At 36.2% G+C, this 22993-nt stretch overlaps 2 protein-coding genes across 2 annotated transcripts in view; both read right to left on the bottom strand.

Moving 5' to 3' along the window:
• Window positions 1-468: 468 nt before the first annotated feature.
• On the bottom strand, window positions 469-5763 carry LOC149829439 (WD repeat protein). Its single transcript, XM_090015534.1, has 2 exons — window positions 5304-5763; window positions 469-909 (listed from the first exon to the last, which is right to left on the bottom strand). The coding sequence occupies exons 1-2, from the start codon at window positions 5670-5672 to the stop codon at window positions 697-699; spliced, it is 582 nt and encodes a 193-aa protein (XP_089871660.1). The 5' UTR covers window positions 5673-5763; the 3' UTR covers window positions 469-696.
• A 1925-nt stretch (window positions 5764-7688) lies between these two features.
• LOC149829438 (ABC transporter A family member 7-like) overlaps window positions 7689-22993 on the bottom strand; it is a 38578-nt gene continuing 23273 nt past the window's right edge. Inside the window, exons 13-18 of the mRNA XM_090016187.1 lie at window positions 10192-10301; window positions 9737-9821; window positions 8787-8909; window positions 8595-8700; window positions 8328-8416; window positions 7689-7982 (exon numbers count right to left, since the gene is read on the bottom strand). Of these exons, the coding sequence (XP_089872313.1) occupies window positions 7689-7982; window positions 8328-8416; window positions 8595-8700; window positions 8787-8909; window positions 9737-9821; window positions 10192-10301 (807 nt within the window). The remainder of the gene's footprint in view (window positions 7983-8327; window positions 8417-8594; window positions 8701-8786; window positions 8910-9736; window positions 9822-10191; window positions 10302-22993) is intronic.

Raw genomic sequence — 22993 nt, 5'->3', positions numbered from 1 at the left:
AACCGAACATAACCATTATGAGTCTTTTCGATTCTTGAAACATTATTCAATATGGACCCTTCGAAAGCAAAAAACACAAGGCCAACTGCAAGAATCGGAGGGGCCATTTTCTCCACCTTTAGATGGCTTGGGCCTTTTTTCTCGGGGGGGTTTGATAAAGTGGAGAAACCACTGCTTTGGTTAGGATGAGCCATTATTTCGGTGTCTGCAGTGCAAAACTCCAAGAGAATCCCTATCACCGAGGATAGTTTTCTATTGGCTTCAGCCTTGCGGCAAGGGACACACACCTAGTGTATTGAACTCGCTTGAATGCCTTAAGCTGACCTACCTGGCCAGGCATGAATTGATCATGTTCAGACCAGTTTCAATTGGCTATGTTTGATTTACGTGATCCAATAAATGAGAGCATGACACTTTTCGAATTCGACAATGATTCTCATGAGAGAGAGAGAGAATAAAAATTGCTTATTTTGTTCAATTATCTTGATATTCTTCGAAATTAGTAGCATCCATTTCTTTCACTGTGAAACAGTGAAGAATTGAAACAAAAGATATGTATATGATCCAGTCTCAACGTCTCAACTGTGAAACATAGCAGACCAACCACACAATGGCCTGAATCTAAAAGAGAGGAATGGGGAAAAGGAAAAGGAAAACATTAAACAGCAGATACAAATTGGAGAATACATAATGCATTCACCAACCATAATTTTTCAGAAACTGACGAGTTCTCTTGCGCAGGCGAGTGAAGACCACAATCATGCATGCAATAACCCATGGAGGAAACATCCTACCCATGAAGTCTGAACTTTTGATCCATGCTGGTGTTTCCTTGAGGAACACTGACACCAGAAGAGTGAGAATGGTGACCCCGAAAAGGATTTTTGATATCGGCTTGATCAGCGAGTCCTGCAAGATGTTGATATTATAGTAAATAGATGTGGATGAGATCTGTCTCCCATTGCAAAATCACAGGTTAGATCAATCTCAAGACAACTGTAGCCAGATATTTGGTTTATGACGTCGGCTATCTTTTTAGTGTAGGTCTTTTACCTACTTTATCCAAGTTGTAATTCTATTTGGAAATTGGAACATATTCAACAAAATTTTCAGACCCGAGCGGTCAGCGTAGTTGGAATGGGCCTCGGCTGTCAGACAGACAGTCGGGGTTTGATTCCTGCGGGCATTATCTCCCTTGCGTAAACCGAAGCTGGTGCCTCCCTGGGGTCAAGGGGTGCGCCAGGGTTTACACTCTTTCTGGGGTGGTTCCCCCGTCCTTATGAAAAAACAAATATTTCAACAAAAATTTCAAGGTGCAAACAGTAAGACATGCTTTTTTATAAAGAATGAGGAACACTAAAAAATGAAAGCAAACAAACATGATCGAGCCAGTCTCAATACAGGAGCTAACACTCATGAATAGTTCAATCCTACAACCACACCACCGTCGATAGTTAAACAAAAAGGGGAAATTCCCAAAAACACACCTAACTGAGCAATAATCAAAAGTGCACCTAAGTTTTCGTTATCATTAAAGACACCTAAATTTTTTCATGGTTAATTAAAAAAAATCAGAGTTATGACCTATGTCACATGGGTGCGGCGCAATTTCAAAAATTTTGGACAGGGGACACGGCTATATATATATATATATATATATATATATATATATATATATATATATATATATAAATAATATGTGGATATTGTCCTCTAAAGTTTGGCACCAGCATGAGTGTTTTTACAAACTTTGCAAATTGTACTTTTGCCCTTGCAGAAAGGGGGGTCCAGGGGGGGCGTAGGGGGGCAGCGCCCCCCGGATTTTTTTTTCTGGGGCTTATGTTTGAGACTCATGCTATATATATATATATATATTAAAATATATAAAAAGATCATTTTTTTTTGTTTTTTGCCCTAAAAATGAACATTTTTGGACTCGGTCAATGTTGACCGAATCCAAAACAAGGATGGACTCGGCCTCGATTCATTGACCGAGTCTGGGCCGTGTCCTAAGCCGCACCCGTGTCGGGGCGTGTCGACTCGGGTGCGGCGCCTCCCTAGCCGAGTCCGTGTGACTTAGGTTATGACAAAGTTGCCATTAAATGTATGTTGTAATTGCCTGTGAAGGATCTAGAGACGCAACACTGTAGGGACTCAACCACGATATACCATGCACTCACACAACATACACACAGACAAATTTGCGTGGTTTGGCTATAACCAGCCTACGTCTCCGGTACAAAGGTTCCTCTCTCTCTCTCTCTACATTGCCTTGAGAGAGGGATTGATATTTATTCTCATAGGGGTCGTGGCACCTTGAGGAGACTCCCACCAACTCCAACTTTCTACATTGGTTGGGACTCCATTGTTTACAAGAGTTCAAGTTACAAAGGAAATCCTTGTTACACAAGACTTTCATAAAAGTGGGCTTTTTACAGTTGGATTTCTTGTGTCCTTCATGAAGGGCTCCTTTGATCTTCTCATTTGGGGACTCTTTATGATTCTTAGACTCTTTGGTAGACATGTTGGGCGTGGGTGTTAAGATATGTTAAGCTATATATATATAAACCAAAATACCCATCAGGGGTATTTGGTCTTTTCATTGAATAGGAGTCAACCCATTAGAAGCTAACATTTTATTTCTTTTTGTATTTTTGTTTTAGTGTATTTTTATTTATTTTTGACCTTTTGACTTTTGTCATAAAAGGGACAGCTCCATGCAGCTATTGGAGTTGCCGCCAACGGCTACATGGGGTTGCCCCCTTTGGCCTTCTCATTGTATTATAAATAGCTCTTTTGGCCTTGTATTCTAACAACTCATTTTTTTAGTGTTTCTATGCAATAACAAATTTGTTAGACCATGGTGTGGGTGGTTTGATGATTGGGGCTCTCACATATTTGACTATCACTAGACTTGATATCTCACATGTTGCCCATACAGCCAGTCAATTCCAATAATTCCCTACCACTGTTCACATGAGTGTCGTTATGTGTATCATTAGATATTTACAAATTCTGTTTCTAAAAAAATTGTTGTCTTCATCATCTCCACTCGAATTAATTGTGTATACTGGCTCTGACTGGTGAGGAAATCCTAATGATAGATGCTCAACTATAGGTTTTTGTGTCTTTGTATATGACTCGTTGGTGTCCTGGAAATGCAAGAAGCAACAAAAGGTGCCATTATTGTCAACCGACGCTAAGTACCGAGCCAGGGCCACCACAACATATGAAATTATGTGGTTGAGAAGATTATTGGAAGACATGGGGTGCATCTGCAATCGCCCTCAAGGTTATGTTGTGATAATAAAAGCGTAATCGATATAGCTGGCAATCACACGTTTCATAAACGCACCAAAAATATTGAGATGGATTCATAAAGAGTACCTGAAGAAGACCATCATCATGTCATATGTAGCATCAGAATTTCAGTTTGCCGACTTCTTTACAAAAGCTCTTTCCTTTCCCCGGTTTCACTATTTGCTTGACAAACTTTCAGTAATTACACTGTAAGTTTGAGGAGTGTTAAAGTATATATATATATATATATATTATGTAATAAGTAAAACCCATTAGGGTATTTAGTCATTTCACTTTATGTAATTAGTTGTGTTCATTAGGGACACTTTAGGGTTTTCTTCTTTTATATATTTTATTCCTTTTATCAAGGGCATTATAGACCTTATAATGCCCTTGAAATAGAGTTGTAGGGAGTGCTCCCAACAGCTATATTTCTAGCTGTTGGGAGGACTCCCAATGGCTCTTGATGTTCCTTTTGTGTATAAATAGGGGATGAATCCCCTCTTGTTTGTTATGCTTGTTCTCAAGCTCTCTCTCAATAAAGCCTATATATTTATTATATTTTCTCTCTTGCCCTTAAGTGGCATTGTGTATGTGATTATATCTTGACTCATAAGCGGTCAACATTTGTGTGTGTTGTACTTGCCCATAAGAGGCACTTGGTTGTGTTGTTCATATTTCATTACACTAGTCACCCACAAATTTTCTAGCTGATAATGCACTCCAGGTTCCCAGATCATTATGCTCCCAGCATTCATTCACAGCTAGTCATCACTAATGGCATTTGAAATGTCATCTGTTCAATAGAATCCTAGTGAAGCTGGCTGCCAAGGGGCAATTTTTGTTTGCTTGGCACTGTTTCTGCTTGGTCAGGATTCATATCTTTCTTTAAGATTATGAGTTTCAGTGATTATTTACCAGCTATTTAGGCCTTGCAACTTATGTTCGTTCACCAGATCAATGTATTCTTCATGATTCTTCTTCGATTAAATATTATTTTCTTTCAAAAGAAAAAACAGTAGAATCCTCCTCTTGCAGAAAACACTCCTACTGCAAGGAACCCCGGGTACTCTATGCATCTTCTGATATTCGAGCTCTACAAATTATTTTGTAATAATAAGAGAACGTGAAAAAACAACTATCACCAGATTCAAACCTGGAAAACATAAAAGCAGAAACAGAGAAGAAAGGGGGAATCGATAATATTGAACATTTGTCACCTCATATGCAAACTATTCAAGCTTTATGTTCAATTCTAAGATCTAACTTGGACTAAATATAGGATTATACTAACCGGAAATAAACTATGCACTGAAAAACTAAAATAGAATTACATATATAATATTATAATGACGATGACATGAACACCGATGGTAATGCTGTTGTGTTGCTTGCTTGGTTATTTCTATTAAACTCATGATCTAGTATTATTACATTCAATCTTTCCCTTGGATTTAACCTAGAAGTTTCTGCAATGGCCAACAGTGAAAGCTCACATAGACATTGGCATGAAATACAACATAAAGTTTGAGTTGGTGTGTTGCTCATTCAATTATTCTATTTCAACAAAAATTAAATAAATATGCATAATTCAAAACAAGTTAAGATTTCCACAGTGAACCAATAAAAATGAAACAAATATTGTTATAACACGAAGCAAATTAAGAATCCCATAGTAAACGCAGAACAATGGAGAAAGCGCATATATCTCTGAAAAACGGAAACATGTAACATAAAAATTAACAATTTGGCCAACCAAATTTCACCATAGAAATAAATTACATGATTCTAGCAAAGAGAAAAGAATACCAATAAGACAAGATCAACAAAAAAAGTTACTTCAAATCATTTAACTTATTCTCTGCACTAAAAAGTTAAAACTAAAATCTAGAAACAACAATAAAGGAAAATCAAATCAAATCAAACACCAAAATTCTCAACTAAAAGCTGAAGAATAATGGAAAAAACGGAACACCCACATAAGAAATCAATGAGAAGATTACCCGAGGCTCGCCGTCGACGCAGATCACGGCACCGGGCCTGTAAGCAAGGATCGATCGGCCGTTTTTAGCGTTGAAACGGATGGGAACGCCGCGGCCGGAGCTGGAATTGAAGGCGTAGATGGATTTGAAGCCGAACTTGTCGAGAATATCCTGGACTTCGAGCCTGTCCTGATCCCACCCGACAAGCTTGGACTTGAAGACGTCGATGGGGCCTTTGCCTCTGCGGAAGAGGTGGATTTCGATCTCTGGGGAGGTGGGTTTCTTCGGTTCGACGTCGACGCCGTCAGTGGTGGTCCTGGGGTTTGTGTCCCCTTCTTCTCCATGGCTCTCGCTCGGTTGGATTTCCTCTCCTATCTCCTTCAATTCCATACTCTCTCTCTCTCTCTCTCTCTCTCTCTCTCTCTCTCTCTCTCGGGGAAGATAAAATCTCCAGTTGAATTTTTCAAAGGTCGCGTTTGGATGCCTCTTCTATCTCCAATCCCACTGTGAGAAATACTGACGTTATTTTCAAAAAAAAATCTAAAAATACGATATTTTGATCACCATTTTTAAATGGCCAAAATATCGCGAGGTTTCCATGAAACATCACGGTTTTATTGCAATAGTTACTTTTTATAACGGCTATTTAGCATTAAAAAGTGTCTTTTTTATTTGCATATTTTTGTTTCTAATTTTTTTGTTATTTTTTCTGACATTTTGCTGATAAAAAAGTGAGAAAAATAAACATTTCAGTTTCTTACGATATTTTACCTGTATTTTCCCGTTTTAAACTTTTATCACTACGAAGTCCTCTCTCTCTCTCTCTCTCTCTCTCTCTCTCTCTCTCTCTCTCTCGGTGGGGTTTTGAAATCCCTAAGTTGGTGGATTTTTCAAAGTCCCGTTTCGGTGTAGGGTGTCGGATGGAATTGGGGAGTGAGTCTGGGAAGGAATATAAAGAATTGGGAATTCCTTCACGTTGGTTTGGATCGCCCCTTTGTACGTATGGGTGGAAATCGATGGAGTTTCAACCAGGCCCTAAACGGATTTACATTCCTCAGATCAGGATAGTATATATCAGAATCTAGGTTGAATACCCTGCTGGATTTTGAATACAAATTACCCGTCTATTGGTGCTTTTTGGTTCCTAACAACCCAACTACTTTACGGGTTTGCTTTTGGAACCACATTGTCCCAACTTTCCTCAATTTTCATTCATGTGCTTGTCATTCCAATTGTTCAGTTTTGTTGACAAAACTCCCCTCACGAGTCTGAAATCAGCAGAAAATTGCTCTTTTTTCAAGGACTAAGATGCAGTCCAATTTATACTCGTTCAAGGACTTTGGGTGCCTACCATGCCAATTGTGGTTCAGGGTTTTAATTGGCAGAGATTAGGGAGACTTGCACAGGCCGACTTGAGTAGTCTTTCTTCTTGGTTAAGAAACAAAAAAGCTAGTAGCTTTTAATCTGGAATATTGTTAACAGATAAGACCCATTTGACTATGGCCCAAGTTGCCTGGATTTGGCATGTAATTTGCACTATCTTGTTTCTGTAACCTGGTGTTACTAATCAAACCTTTTAACTACATCATTTTGCCTATCGAAAAGAAACTATATCACTTTGAACCTACTCTTTGCCAGTCTAGGTAGAATGTTGTAACTAACCTCACCTTGGAGGCAACTTGGCCAGAATGAATTCATGGTCTGTTTAGAAAACATTAGACAGTTTCACAGATAAGGGATACCATGGTGTGTATTCTGTAATGGCAAGACTAAAAATGAATAAGAATAGAAGTCCATGTCCGAGAAGTGTTCACATTCTTTTTTTTTCCTTTCATCTTTTTCACATTGAGAGTACAGATGATTCAGTATGTCCATTACCCTATAAACACTGTTTCTTGTATGGCTGCAACTACAGCAGGGTGCAGACTGAAAACTGATCTTTACATGGCTGTGGAGACGCTCTCCACCAGCTAATATCTCATATTGGATTTCTGTCATTGTTGCAACTTGCAAGTGAATAACATATACAGTCTCTAGGAGGTCCACACTCCACACCCTCATAGACGTATATGCAATAAGTTTACATGTTTTATCCACATGAAAAAGATTGCCCATAGTTCATACATTAACAAAATTACAAAGGATCACTTCAGTTTCTCATGAATCTTTGGCACTGTTAGGGTTTCTCTCCCACTGATTATTTATGAGATGAAGCTTTATTGTTGTTGATCAAGAAATGTTCAAGGATACTTCCTAAGCTTTTCCCTGAAAGAATCACTATACAAACCTGCCGGGGGGGGGGGGGGGGGTAAGAAAGACGATATACAGAAATGAGGAACCATGAGAAAGGCTTTACATATGATCAGGTGCTAGGAGATGCAAATTTTTTAGGATGGTGTACCATGCTCAATCAAGAGTGCTTAATGCTCCATTTACAACTTCGAAGAAGACATCCTCAAGAGATGAATCAGCCAACCCAAAAGCATGGACTTGGATATTCTCCTTTGCAGCTTGCATTGCTCGAAACACATCACAAATTTTTACTTCATGCTTTGGAAGTCTGAATTTCTGAGTTCCAGAAAGTCTATAAACATTTATTGAATTTGGAGAAAGTGCACTGACAACATCCTCAATATCATTCTCTTGCATTGGATCCGTCGACACAGTAAGCAGGAATGATCCTCCATACCTTGACCTGAGCTGCATTTTGGTAAAAATGGATGCATAATGAAAACATGAATATTTGCTACAAATTTCCTCAGACAACAAAAGTTATTGAATAATGATAAAGAAAACATCCAACATGACATCAATAATCTATAGACGAAATGAATTCTCAAATTTATTAGTAAAAATCAATTCTAATTAAGACTTTGAGTTTGAGACATCAAAATAGTTGCCATTAACATGAGTTTTCTGAGATGAATGAGGCATAGTAATGAGGGACAGTGCCTCACACCAAGCCATGTGCTGAGAACCACCCAGCTAGAGATAGATGATGTTGATTATAACAAAGTATTTGCATTCATAAAGCACAAAACTTACCTCCTTTGAGCTTCCAAGGCATTGCATATTGCCTTTAACAATTATACCCAGGCGATCACACAAATATTCAGCCTCTTCCATGGAATGAGCTGCATTGGTTCAAATAAAGAATTTAACCATGTTTAACAATTCAAAACTTTTTTCTTCTTTAATTAAGTTTTGATGAGTGACCAGAAAAATAGCTGGAAAGAAATACAATTATTTTAATGATTGTATTATGTTACAGGAAAAAAATGTGATTCAGATAACAAAAAATTAAAAACATACTTGTAAGGATGATCGCACGCCCACGTTTTGCTTGCTTAATGACATTCCATAGGTAATTTCGTGAATCTGGGTCCAGTCCAGTAGTTGGCTCATCCAAGTATACAACCTATCGAAAAGAATTTACAAAAAGGAAATTACTTTTACAGTTTGCCAAACTTGCAAAATATAAAAAAATCATACTTCAATTCATACTTGTGGATCTCCAATAAGAGAAATTGCAACACTTAGCCTTCGTTTCATACCACCACTGTATTTACCAGCAAGTTTGTCACCCACACCAAAAAGATTCACAGTTTTGAGGGACTGATCAACGACCTGTCATGTAAAAGAACATGGAAAAACGTAAATAAAAATTTCTTGACATTATGAAACTGGGACCTTTTGGAAATATATGGGAAGTGCATATGCATATATCACTATAAGTTAGTGCACATGTTTATGTTGGTTTAAATTGGTCGGCTAGGTTAGTGGTATATGCATGTGCTTTAAAACATGAATAATACCTCAAACAGACATATTAGATATAGAAAGATGGATGAAAGACGATAGAAATGTGACTAATACTTAAGAAAATGAATAAAAACTTCAGTAGGAAATACAAACATTATATTAAAAACCTCAAGGTTATTTTAAGAGAACTAAAGAGAATCATCTCAATCTTTTCATATTCTTCATTTTGAAAGTGAATCTCACCCTTTTTTATAGACCCTTTTTATAGAGAAGCAGGGATATCCACTGGTGGGATTTCCATGTTTATATTCTATCAAGTAAATTGTTGAATGACAAATTAGGAGCATTTAAATTAGCTTCTTGCATTCTTAAGTAATATTGTTTATAGAATATAGAATGAAAAGACATGAGTTTTCACATTAGCTCCATGCATTCCTAAAAAAATTTGTTTTATCGAATCACCACTTTATACGATTCAGCTTCTAATGTGAACAACTGTCTCAAAGTTTGTCTAGGTAATCTCTAGGCTCCTTCAAAAGCTCATGATTCTCAAGTAGTTGGTGGATTTAGATTCACATGCATAAAACTTGATCATAATTTTACTTAAAAATGCCTCAATTCTATTTTAGTAACTATAATATGTAATAAAAATAGCAAGAGCTAATCAAAATAAGATAACCATTCAATCTTACCTGTTGCAACTGGGTTCCTCTGAAGTTTTTCAGTCTGGCATAGAATAGAAGGTGCTCTCTCCCAGTTAATGTCTCCCAAATTAAGCTGCATGTAAACATCCAAATTAGGAAAGATGCACAAAGAAATGTAAATTTAAATACAATAGTTGTATTGCAATGGGACTTGACAGTCAAAGTAGCCATGCATTCTGAAATTGCCAATGATGGGGTGAGGACAAATAATTCATAGAAGTCACATTAGGGGAAAAAGATAACTACAAAAATCCAGTCTATAAATAGAAAGAAAACTTGTTCATTTCAGTGAAACAACATTTTCACCAAGGTAAAAAAAATTAAAAAGGTAAGCACAGAGATCAAGGCTATAAATACAAAAAAACTTTTTCATTTCAATAGAGCGACATTTTCACTAAAGACACAGAAATGCATAAACATGATACTCTAATTTGCATCCTTACTCATATTGAGGACAAATTCCCATTCGCATGTAAATTTTATCCATGTCAGTCTGAATATTCATGCCATCAATAAATGCAGTTCCAGATGTTGGGGCTAGATTTCCTGTCACCTAGAACATGAAAAAAGTCATGGTTCTATTTAGCATATTTTCAATTTTGAGCTTAGCAAACTAAATTCATGAATATAAAAACAGATTTATTATAAACACAAAGAGCAAACAAAAAAAATACTCATTGCAAGTTTGCAACAATAAATAGAAATAAATAGTGAAGCACAAATAGAGAAAAGCTCATAGATATTCTATGAAACATGTGCCAAATAAAATGAGTAGACATAATCGAAATCAGGCTGAGGTAGATATTTCATTGTAAATTACCTAAATTATCTAGAAAGATTACTTGAGACAATTCAAATTTTGTATGCTAATGTCGGTATCATCTTGAAGTAGCAATCAAAATGGCACTTGAAATCAATATATTTCATAATCCTAGTGACAATATAGAGCACAAAATATGCAACCTAATGGGTATGAGAATGATGAAGAAATTGAAAAGTGAACAAGATTTTAAATGAGGTTTGTAGTCAAATAATTTAATTGCTATAAAATCCAAAAATCTACATTACCTAATAAGATTATGCTTTATATATCTTGACATGGATGCATAAACTTAAGAGGACTATGTTATTTTGTTTGTTCAAGTACCTTAACATTTCTTGATGGACATGAACAACTTATAAAGACTTAGAAAACATAACATCTAATAAGTACCATAAATTTCTAAAAGTGCAGTTATTTCTTTCAAAATAAAGCTTTTAGTCCTTGGAAGATCTTGGCGTTACGACTCAAAACATACACCATTTTAGTATAAACAGGGGGTTTTCTTTTATCTAATTCCTAGAAACTTGTGCTGGTTATGTATTTTCTTAGGCATTTTAGACATTTTGTTTGTCAATACTTTTAATAGCATGAATATTTTCCTTAATGACAAAAAGTTGATATGCTGCATGCTTCTTCTAAAAACTCATAAATGGGATCTATGCAAGTCTTGACTCTTGATGAACCAACCATTTTCTGCAGATTTTTCTAGCCAGCATCATGCATCAAGTATCTTACTAAAAATTTACAAAGTAATAGCATGTTAATGGCTTTATCTTCATTTTAAAAACACTTTGATCGTTTCATTTGATTGATTTTTGGAAGCAAAGGCCATGTCTTTCAAGTTATAATTCTTGGCACTACGATTAAGAAAATTTGCCATTTTTTTGTAAAGAGTGTGTTTCTCTTATCTAGCTCCTAGAAACCTGTGTTAGTTATATATTCTCTGAGGCATTTTAATAACAAGAATATTTTTCATGATCACAATAAATTAAGATACTCGAATGGTTCTTCTAAAAGCTTCATAAATAGGATCAGATCAAGTCATAAGGAATTAACCATTGCAAGAACGCCTTGAGGAAACAGTTGCGAATTCTTCTAGCCTGTGTCATGCATTATCTCACTATATAATTTTAAAATCTAATAATAGCTTATGGATTTATCCTTAATTTAGAAAAATTATGATAGTCACACATCAATTCACCTTTCAAGGCAAGCTGCCAACATAAAACAATGTTATATGATCATGTATAATATTTGCAATTTAATAATCATTATTTATGCATGATCCATGATTAAAATTACTATAAAAACCCATTTTTATCGTTAGTTTTGAGAAACCGCATTGAATTGAATTTTATCAGAAAATCGTATTCTTCAAAGCTTTTCCTGCGTTTTTAGTGTTTTAGTGGTTTAGGAAGTTTCTTTTAGTTATACTTTGATTATATTAGGTTCTAAATAGCTAAGTTAGTAAATTTAGGAATAGGCATATTTAGGAAAATTATTTTTTCAAGCAAAGCCTCTTTTGAAAATTGCTAAACTTTTGGGACTTGTTTTGAAAATTTTATTTAACCTAATATTGTATTATAAATATCATAACTCAGCAAAGATGAGTGGTCTCTCTCTCACGTTGGAATTGACGCAGCCCACTTGGAAGCTCTCTCTCTCTCTTCCCCTCCTCTTCCTCTTCTTCTTCTTCTTCTTCTTTTCCTTCTCTCTTCTTTCTCGTCTTCTTCTTCTTCTTCGTCCTCTTTCAGCACAAGGGAGCAGCATGATGATCTGATACAGGAGAGACCCCTCTTTTCTCAACCACTCCAGCCGACCTTGGTAAGTCCTCCATCTTTTTCCTTCTTTTTCATCGTAGATTAGGATCATTCATTGCATGCATCGTAGTTTTGATTTTTACATCTCATAAAGCACATCATATTCTGCATATTAAGATTAGATTGGTTTGTATTTAGTGATTGAAAAATAAGAAAAACATAGATTTCGTTTTGATAGAATAGTCATGTAGTCGTTTCCTGTTTTGTTTTAGTTAATGGTAGCGTCTTTTGTTAATTTTATGCAGCCATGTTTTAGTGTTGTTTTATGTTTTTTTTTTTACAGTAAGTCTTTCTTTTGCAAACTGCATGTTAATGTTCTTACTTAGTGATTTTTTTAGCACCGTTTCTATACCTGCATACCACGTTTTTCTTAGTCTTTAGATTCATCGTCGTTTTTGTTAAATAAGTTCAACACTTCTTTTTTATTATTTAGGTCAACGTTTTTCCTTTTTGTTATAGTTTCTATTCTGTAACATGTTGCTTAGTTTAGTTATCATTGTGTTGTTTTATTTATTAAGTTAGCTACATTAGTTATTGTTTGCCATGATGTTAATTTCTGATGTTAAGCTATTTCATCAAGCAGAGCAGCGTGAATCTTAGAGCACGTTGATCTGTGAAATTTTTATAATTGGGTGAACCAGTTTACTGTGGACCGATTAGTGGGAGACTCAGGTTACGTGTGCTGGTTAGTGTGCACCGATCTTGTGTTTTGATCTGGGCTCTTAAGCAATCTGCTGAATTTGTATCTTCAAGCATGATGCAATTAATGATAATAAATTAAGTAGAGTTGGATTTCAGCAGATTGTGATTCTCTGAGTGTATTCAAATTTTTTTAGAGCCATGGGTCTTGTCATCATCGTTAATCACATCTACCAACATAATCAACGATGATGACGCTTCAGCTAGGCAGCACTTTGTGTTGGATTGAATAGAGTCTATCAATTATTACTGCAGAGAGTTGGGTTAACATCAATTAGTTTTAATTTCCTGTTTCGTAATTAGGTTGCTGCAAGGTTTTAGTGGTTAATGTGAGGTCAATTAATTAGTAGTTAGTATATTAGATCTATCTTCTTTAATAGTAATAGTTAGTTTAGATTTAATGTTTTACTTGTGACTTGAAGTTAAGTAGTTTATCACAATTAGGGTGCAGCTTCATACAGTTCCTTTGTTTTTAGTCACTACGTGATTAGTTTAGCATTAGCTCATTAGTGATAGTTAATTGCATTTCAGGTTTAATTAGTTAGACCATATTTACGTGTCTTCATATGTCCTTTAGTTAATTTGTCATTAGTTGATTATAAATTAGTTAAGTTGTTTTCCTATTTTGTCTTTTAGTGTTAGGTTAGATTAGTTTGTTTATGTTTAGTTTAGTTACATAATTCAAATCATGTATTTGCTGAATATTTTTAGTCATTAGCTATTAAATTCTTGTTAGTTTTTTTTCGTACTGCTTTGTTTTGTGTTTTTCTGTTTTGCAGGGAAGCGTTGGATGTGCAAAGAGATCAAATTTTTTTGTGCCCTCGAGTGAGCCCTCAGAGGACCCTGAATCAAACCATACCAAAGTGTTTAACCTGGAAGGGACAAAAAGAGACCACCAAAGCCTTAAGCACTGAAGACTCTTGTTTTTCTCTTTAGACTAGGCTTTTATTTTATTTTATTCAATTCATTGGGTTGTAATAAAACCATTTAATTATTTTGTTTAAGCCCTCTACGTAGGGTCGTACTCTCGTAGTTAATTATTTGATTAATTCTTTTTTTTTGGCAATAAAGAGTAGTTAGATTGTGTGTTTGAATACGAAGTATTTTCCGTTCCCTGAGATCGACCCGGACTCCACCACTTGTGCGAGCCGGTTTTTATTATTTGGTGTCTGGCTTTCACTGAATTTTTATTAAAAATATTGTTTTAAAAAGGGTTTTCATAAAACTCACACCAAATTTTGGCGTCGTTGCCGGGGAACGGCGAAATACTAGTATTCACTTTATTGTCTTTGTTTGTTCTCGTATTTTTAGGTTGCTAGTTGTTTTTCATATTTAGGTTAGAACCACGTGTTTGCACAACGTAGAGACCATCTTATTTTTCCTGCACAGCCCACCAATAGGATTCCCTTAGAGGTGACTGCACACGATTGGTACCGTGCTCATAGTTTGCTTTTTGCAAAATCCCTGCTGAGTGCAAGTGTGTGGTGTTTGTACATGTTTTTTTAGTTCTTCTTTTTACTCGCTTTGTGGTTTGCGTGGTTTGGCCGCTAAGTGCGTTAGTTAGGTAGAAAACCCAAAGTTAGGACGTGTGCTATACCGGTCTACTCCAAGGTATACGCAATGGCTGACGATCATCATTTGATCCGTCCTTTGAGGGAGTACTTCATGCCAAATACATATATTCCCACCTCCTGCATCACGAGACCTGATGTAGGAGCGAGCCATTTTGAGATTAAGGCCAGTGTGATTCAAATGTTACCTTCGTTTTATGGCCTTAGCAATGAGGACCCATATTGTCACCTCGATGAATTTCTCGAGATTTGCTCGACAGTGCGAATCAATAACTTTGGAGACGACGCTATGAGGTTGACCCTGTTTCCCTTCTCTTTGAAGGATAAAGCCAAGCATTGGTTGAAAGCATTAGATACAGTTAAAATTACCACGTGGGAACAGATGCAAAGAGAGTTTTTAAAAAAATATTTCCCAATTGGTAAGACGAACCAGTATCGAAAGGCCATTACCAACTTTTCGCAAATAGAGGGGGAAACGTTTCACGAGACTTGGGAGAGGATGAAGGATCTTCTTCTCAAGTGTCCCCACCACCAGGTGCCTCGTTGGCAACTGGTGCAATATTTCTATGATGGTCTTACTGAGAAGAACCGTCAAATGGTTGATTCATCGTGTGGGGGCACTTTTATGCTCAAGAGTGAGGTCGAGGCATGGTCTCTATTTGAGACCTTGAGTGAAAACGCGATGCATCATGCTTTGTCTTCACAGCTCGATAGGACTACATCTATGTCTAGTGGTCCTAGGAAAGTTAGAATTTTCGAAGTTGGGTCTGAGTTAGATTTGCGTACCAAGGTTGACCAGTTGAATAGGAAGTTAGATCAATTCCTAGCAAACTCTTCGAGAATTCCAGTAGGAAAAGTGTGCGAGCTTTGTGCTAGCCCTGCACACTGTGCTTTTGATTGTCCGACAGTGCCGCTATATCCTGAATTCGTTCAGGAGCAGGTGAATGCTGCCCAAGGTTTCGCTAGACCCATGCCTGATTCATTTACACCATCATATAACCCAGGTTGGCGAAACCATTCCATTTCTCCATCCCATCAGCCATCCCAGACACAGTATGGACACAGTAACCCTTCACAAGGTTACTCGCTTCCCATTTTCGCACAGGTTCATCCCCAGTCTAGTCTACCTCCTCCTCAAGAGCCCACTTCGAGTCCATTATTCCAGGAGAAGATGTTAGAGGCTTTTTCTGATATCAAGGTCACTCTTTGCTCCCATGCACAGTCAATAGCTAAGCTAGAGACCCAAATGGGACAGTTAGCTCTAACACTGAGTAGACAAAGCCAGGGGAGCCTATCTAGTCACTCTGTTGTCAACCCAAAGGAAAAGGATCCCATGTCATTTGACCTGCACCCCACAGATTCACATCCTGCGCAGGTCAAATCTGTTACATCCCTTAAGAATGGGAAGGCGTGTCACCCCATTCAGGAATCGATTCATGAACCCAATGTCATACTCACTGATGAGTCGATCTCCTCCATTAGGCCCCAGGAGAAGAGGCAAGGCCCACAGCTTCTACAGTCATCATATATTCATCGAGCCTCAGTCTCCCAGGCATTCAGATCGCCGATTGCTTTTAGCAAGCAAGAGGTGCAGATGCAAAAGATGCTTGACCTAGTCAAGCAGGATCAGGACCACCACTTGTTTGAGGTTGCATATATCGATAGTCGATTGGTCCTAGACTCACCTTTTGAGAGTAGTCTCCCAGAGGAGACTAACCTTTGTTCTTCCTGTAGCGAGAGTCATGATATTACTTTTAGGGGTCGAGTGGGCGGAAACACAGTGCGTAGTGTCACAGATGACACTCTTTTCTTCATTGAGCCCGATTGAGCGAGACTTCATGTCCATTGATCTCATGGACGATGAAGGTTTTTTTCCAGAGATCCGCCTGGCTGGGGACGTAAAACTTAGCGCTTTATGGGAGGCAACCCATATTTTTGATGTACCATTAGTAGCTTTAATATTTTTTGTTTTTAGGTAGTTTTTCTTCATGAGCGTCAAGCCTAGATCATGTATGCATTGCATTCTTTTGCATATCTCTATGAGTTGTAACTGTGAGACAGGTGAAACCTATGCAGAGCTATTCACATGTCGTATCAGGTAAGGTTTCACAGTGTGGATCAGGTGACTTCTACTCCTTTTGCTCTCATTTATTTTTGTTTTCATATGCATTCCCTTAGTTTCATGCAAGCATGGGGGAGTGCCACTGAGGACAGTGTCATTCAAGCATGGGGGAGGGTGTAGTTTGCACACCATTTTTTTTTTCATGTCTTTGTACTTGCATTTTTATGTCAACTCATAAAAATTAGGCTTTTAGGGAACGAGTTTGAACTTATATGACTGCTTTGCAACATCTAACATTTTTAGAGAATTTTTAAGCCCCACGAAAAACGTTTTTCTGACACAAATCTAGAAAATCATGGTTATTTATGAGAATTTCAAAGAAATGATTATGGATGCATGTTAGAGTTTATTTTGAATCACAAGTATGAATATGCACAGTTTTATTTTTGAAAAACTAAGCAAATGAACAATATTGCATTTAAGAGCTCAAAAGGTGAAACGAGCATACGTTTAGTTGTTTGATATCTTCGTACTCCCTAGTAGCTGGGCTTAGACACAAGTTGAAGTGTTTGAGTCCATGTTGAAAAGGATAACGAAGGAAGTCAATTCTTTGTCTACGTTGATATCTGTGGCCTATTTTGTTCGAGCAAGTAGAGCCTGAGGGGTGTTTACACCTGGTGCCCTAAAGCCATCTGGTTTGGGAGCCACCGGCCCGACAGCCCGTTACATGGACTTTATAGAGAGCCTAATAGATATTGACATTGCACATGACAGAGAAGTAGACTATACGTAAACTATAAAAAATTGAAAGTCTAGTGACTCGAGCAATTAAGTCTGAGGGATACTTTGTATCTGGTGCCCTAAGGTCGTCTGACTGGGAGTCACTGACCCAAAGCTCGTTACACGGGTCACGAAAACTGAAAATTTGATATAGTGCTCAATAAAAAAAATATATATGAAAAAAAAATGATGAAAATTAAGAAAAAGAAAAGAGCGTAAAAGAGAAAAGTTCATTGCTTAGAAGCAAATATTGAGAAAACCTGTGCAGAACACATATGAGTGAGGATAAGTAAATAATAACATGTATGTGTGTGAATTTCTGAGACTGAACCATAAATGATTATGCTATTTAGAAAAGTGAAAGAAAAGGTTTTATTCTGTGGTGGCAGGTAGAAGACTCTAATCATGTTTTGATAATGCAATGACATGAAATATTTGTGAAAACGAACTCCTTAACTGTCTAATGCTTTGTGCTTTAAAATTTTTATGCATACTTGATAAAGATGTTTGTGGGTAGCATCACTGCAAACCCTCACGAGACCTTACTTGTCCACTGGGGTAACCCAGGGGTTTAAAGGGCTTGTTGCATGTGCTAAATGCAACCGTGATTCCTACGAAAGTGAGTTAGGTTTTTGTTTTGATTAGTTTATCATTTTTGTTTTTGCTTCAGTTTGCTCGAGGACTAGCAAACGATAAGCATGGGGGTATTTGATCATGTATAATATTTGCAATTTAATAATCATTATTTATGCATGATCCATGATTAAAATTACTATAAAAACCCATTTTTATCGTTAGTTTTGAGAAACCGCATTGAATTGAATTTTATCAGAAAATCGTATTCTTCAAAGCTTTTCCTGCGTTTTTAGTGTTTTAGTGGTTTAGGAAGTTTCTTTTAGTTATACTTTGATTATATTAGGTTCTAAATAGCTAAGTTAGTAAATTTAGGAATAGGCATATTTAGGAAAATTATTTTTTCAAGCAAAGCCTCTTTTGAAAATTGCTAAACTTTTGGGACTTGTTTTGAAAATTTTATTTAACCTAATATTGTATTATAAATATCATAACTCAGCAAAGATGAGTGGTCTCTCTCTCACGTTGGAATTGACGCAGCCCACTTGGAAGCTCTCTCTCTCTCTTCCCCTCCTCTTCCTCTTCTTCTTCTTCTTCTTCTTTTCCTTCTCTCTTCTTTCTCGTCTTCTTCTTCTTCTTCGTCCTCTTTCAGCACAAGGGAGCAGCATGATGATCTGATACAGGAGAGACCCCTCTTTTCTCAACCACTCCAGCCGACCTTGGTAAGTCCTCCATCTTTTTCCTTCTTTTTCATCGTAGATTAGGATCATTCATTGCATGCATCGTAGTTTTGATTTTTACATCTCATAAAGCACATCATATTCTGCATATTAAGATTAGATTGGTTTGTATTTAGTGATTGAAAAATAAGAAAAACATAGATTTCGTTTTGATAGAATAGTCATGTAGTCGTTTCCTGTTTTGTTTTAGTTAATGGTAGCGTCTTTTGTTAATTTTATGCAGCCATGTTTTAGTGTTGTTTTATGTTTTTTTTTTTACAGTAAGTCTTTCTTTTGCAAACTGCATGTTAATGTTCTTACTTAGTGATTTTTTTAGCACCGTTTCTATACCTGCATACCACGTTTTTCTTAGTCTTTAGATTCATCGTCGTTTTTGTTAAATAAGTTCAACACTTCTTCTTTTTTATTATTTAGGTCAACGTTTTTCCTTTTTGTTATAGTTTCTATTCTGTAACATGTTGCTTAGTTTAGTTATCATTGTGTTGTTTTATTTATTAAGTTAGCTACATTAGTTATTGTTTGCCATGATGTTAATTTCTGATGTTAAGCTATTTCATCAAGCAGAGCAGCGTGAATCTTAGAGCACGTTGATCTGTGAAATTTTTATAATTGGGTGAACCAGTTTACTGTGGACCGATTAGTGGGAGACTCAGGTTACGTGTGCTGGTTAGTGTGCACCGATCTTGTGTTTTGATCTGGGCTCTTAAGCAATCTGCTGAATTTGTATCTTCAAGCATGATGCAATTAATGATAATAAATTAAGTAGAGTTGGATTTCAGCAAATTGTGATTCTCTGAGTGTATTCAAATTTTTTTAGAGCCATGGGTCTTGTCATCATCGTTAATCACATCTACCAACATAATCAACGATGATGACGCTTCAGCTAGGCAGCACTTTGTGTTGGATTGAATAGAGTCTATCAATTATTACTGCAGAGAGTTGGGTTAACATCAATTAGTTTTAATTTCCTGTTTCGTAATTAGGTTGCTGCAAGGTTTTAGTGGTTAATGTGAGGTCAATTAATTAGTAGTTAGTATATTAGATCTATCTTCTTTAATAGTAATAGTTAGTTTAGATTTAATGTTTTACTTGTGACTTGAAGTTAAGTAGTTTATCACAATTAGGGTGCAGCTTCATACAGTTCCTTTGTTTTTAGTCACTACGTGATTAGTTTAGCATTAGCTCATTAGTGATAGTTAATTGCATTTCAGGTTTAATTAGTTAGACCATATTTACGTGTCTTCATATGTCCTTTAGTTAATTTGTCATTAGTTGATTATAAATTAGTTAAGTTGTTTTCCTATTTTGTCTTTTAGTGTTAGGTTAGATTAGTTTGTTTATGTTTAGTTTAGTTACATAATTCAAATCATGTATTTGCTGAATATTTTTAGTCATTAGCTATTAAATTCTTGTTAGTTTTTTTTCGTACTGCTTTGTTTTGTGTTTTTCTGTTTTGCAGGGAAGCGTTGGATGTGCAAAGAGATCAAATTTTTTTGTGCCCTCGAGTGAGCCCTCAGAGGACCCTGAATCAAACCATACCAAAGTGTTTAACCTGGAAGGGACAAAAAGAGACCACCAAAGCCTTAAGCACTGAAGACTCTTGTTTTTCTCTTTAGACTAGGCTTTTATTTTATTTTATTCAATTCATTGGGTTGTAATAAAACCATTTAATTATTTTGTTTAAGCCCTCTACGTAGGGTCGTACTCTCGTAGTTAATTATTTGATTAATTCTTTTTTTTTGGCAATAAAGAGTAGTTAGATTGTGTGTTTGAATACGAAGTATTTTCCGTTCCCTGAGATCGACCCGGACTCCACCACTTGTGCGAGCCGGTTTTTATATTTTTGGTGTCTGGCTTTCACTGAATTTTTATTAAAAATATTGTTTTAAAAAGGGTTTTCATAAAACTCACACCATTATACTAAGCGATATTTCCTAAGTTTTAACTGTTAAAATGTATTGTATAACATTATATATATATATTGGGTTATGTAATTTGGGTATATGAACAGGGGTATTTTGGTCATTTTACACACATATAGGGACTGTCCACTAGGGACATTTTTGTTTTTTATTGTTTTATTTTTTTGTATATTTTATTTAATGTAAGGTCACTATGGTCATCATGATCATAGAGTCATTGGGCTAGCTCCCACAACAACAACTACGCCTTCATCCCAAAACAATTGGGGTCGGCGATATGAACCAAAAAAGAAAATCATTCTGGGTCTTCCACATGAATCCTTCTTCTCCAATCATTTCTATCCAATGCCATGTCCTCGGTGAGGTTCAAAGCATTCATATCCTTTCCTATCATCTCCATCCATGTCTTCCTAGGCCTACCCCAACCTCTTTTAGTTTTAACTAATATATTTTCCCATTTCTCCATCATTCTAACTGGAGCATCATTAGGCCTTCGCCGAATATGTCCAAACCACCATAAATGATTCTCTCTCATCTTATTTTCAATGGGCTAGCTCCCACCGGCTATAAATATAGCCGTTGGGAGCTCCGTAAGGCCATGGCTACTTGTATATATAGAGGGCTTTCACTCTCATTTAGTTCAATGCTTGTTCTAAGCATTTTGGAATAATATTTTTTTTTTTATATTTGTGTTGTTACTCTCTTTTGAGAGGTTGTGTTAGCCCTTAGTGGCTCTTTTGTACTTGGCCCATAAGTGACTTTTGTATTTGTGAATCTAAACATTTGTAGCCCCTTTGTGGCATTGTGTTTGTGCACTTGTTGTTTCATTACATGGTATCAGAACTATAAGCTCTTGAAGGCATGTGGATTAAAAAAGAGGAGGTGTTGAAAGCATATAATGTGTAAAAAAGCTTACGGTGGATCTACATCAACTTGGGACATCTCCTCATCTTCTTGTCTCAGTATCTCTCTTTTTTTATTTCCTTATTTCTCCTTTTTTATCCGCTATAGCTGATAAAGAAATTGTAATGATTATTCCTATCAAATTTGATATAAAAAACTACAATATATGGGTTGTGGCGGTGAAAAAAATCCTTATGGACAAAGATGTGGCAATTTGTTGATGGTTTCGCATTATAACCATAACCAATTCTCAAAAAAATGGTTGTTGGAGCTGATGGTGAATCTAAGGAGGAAAGCCTTAAGGGAGTTGAAATAGAAAAGGCTATGCTTGAATACAAAAAAAAACTATAAGGAGTGAGAAGTGAGTCATGGCAAGGTTATTTCCCTCTTTATGGGTAGTATGCATGATGAACCATAATCCAATATTCTTGAATTTGAAAGAGCCGATAAAGTTTGAGAATATGTTAGACAAACCTATGCCCAAAAATATGTTACTCACAAGTGGGATTTTAAAGACAAAATACATAGTTGCAAACAAGGTGATAAAATGGTGAGGGAATACTATAGTACCCTCAAAAGACTTTGGGATCAATTGACTAAACTTTAGCCTATATGGAAGACACCTAATAATGCTCAAGAATGAAAAAAATATAAGCATGAGGAACAATTGTTCTAATGTTTTAGAGGTCTTAGACCAGAATTTCGATAAGTTTAAGTTAATATCATTCATAGGAAAAAACCTCTTCTCTTGCATGAAGTTTTGGCTCAAGTGTGTATGAAGGAGACAAGGTTGAAATCTATGTCCGATTCTAAGGAGATCAAGGATAATGTTTTGACTGTTTTAAGACCGGATCTCAATACAAATGTTTACAAACCACCATATTTTTCAAAACCTTACTATGGAAAACCTAAATATGATGAAAGCAAGAAAATAAATATAATAATATATCATAATTGTGGAGAATCGGGATACATAAAGCCCTATTGTCCCAAGTTTGAGGGTAGAGAAGGCAAAAATGTGGCATCCGTGGGAACGTCTTATGAAGAAAGAAGTAGAACCAATGAAAATTCAAAATCCATTACAACCATGTTCTATCAAATCATGGAGGCCCTTCATCCACTAATCAAGAACTCCTCTTCCTCTCTTTAGGGAATCGCAGTCTCTAGATCTTCACCTTCAGGTAAGGTTTCTTGGTTTTTAGATTTCGGAGCCTCATTTTAAATGACCACATATTTCTTTGTTTTTTAAATGTTACACTAATTCAACTAAAAATAATGTTTTATCATTGATGGATCCTCTCTTAATATAAAAGACATTGAAATTTCAAAAGTACTTCAACATTTTCTATTTC

Source organism: Nuphar pumila, chromosome 8 (assembly GCF_984573655.1).
Source record: "Nuphar pumila chromosome 8, dmNupPumi1.hap1.1, whole genome shotgun sequence".
NCBI classification, from domain to species: domain Eukaryota; kingdom Viridiplantae; phylum Streptophyta; class Magnoliopsida; order Nymphaeales; family Nymphaeaceae; genus Nuphar; species Nuphar pumila.
This window is presented reverse-complemented; position numbering and strand designations above follow the sequence as displayed.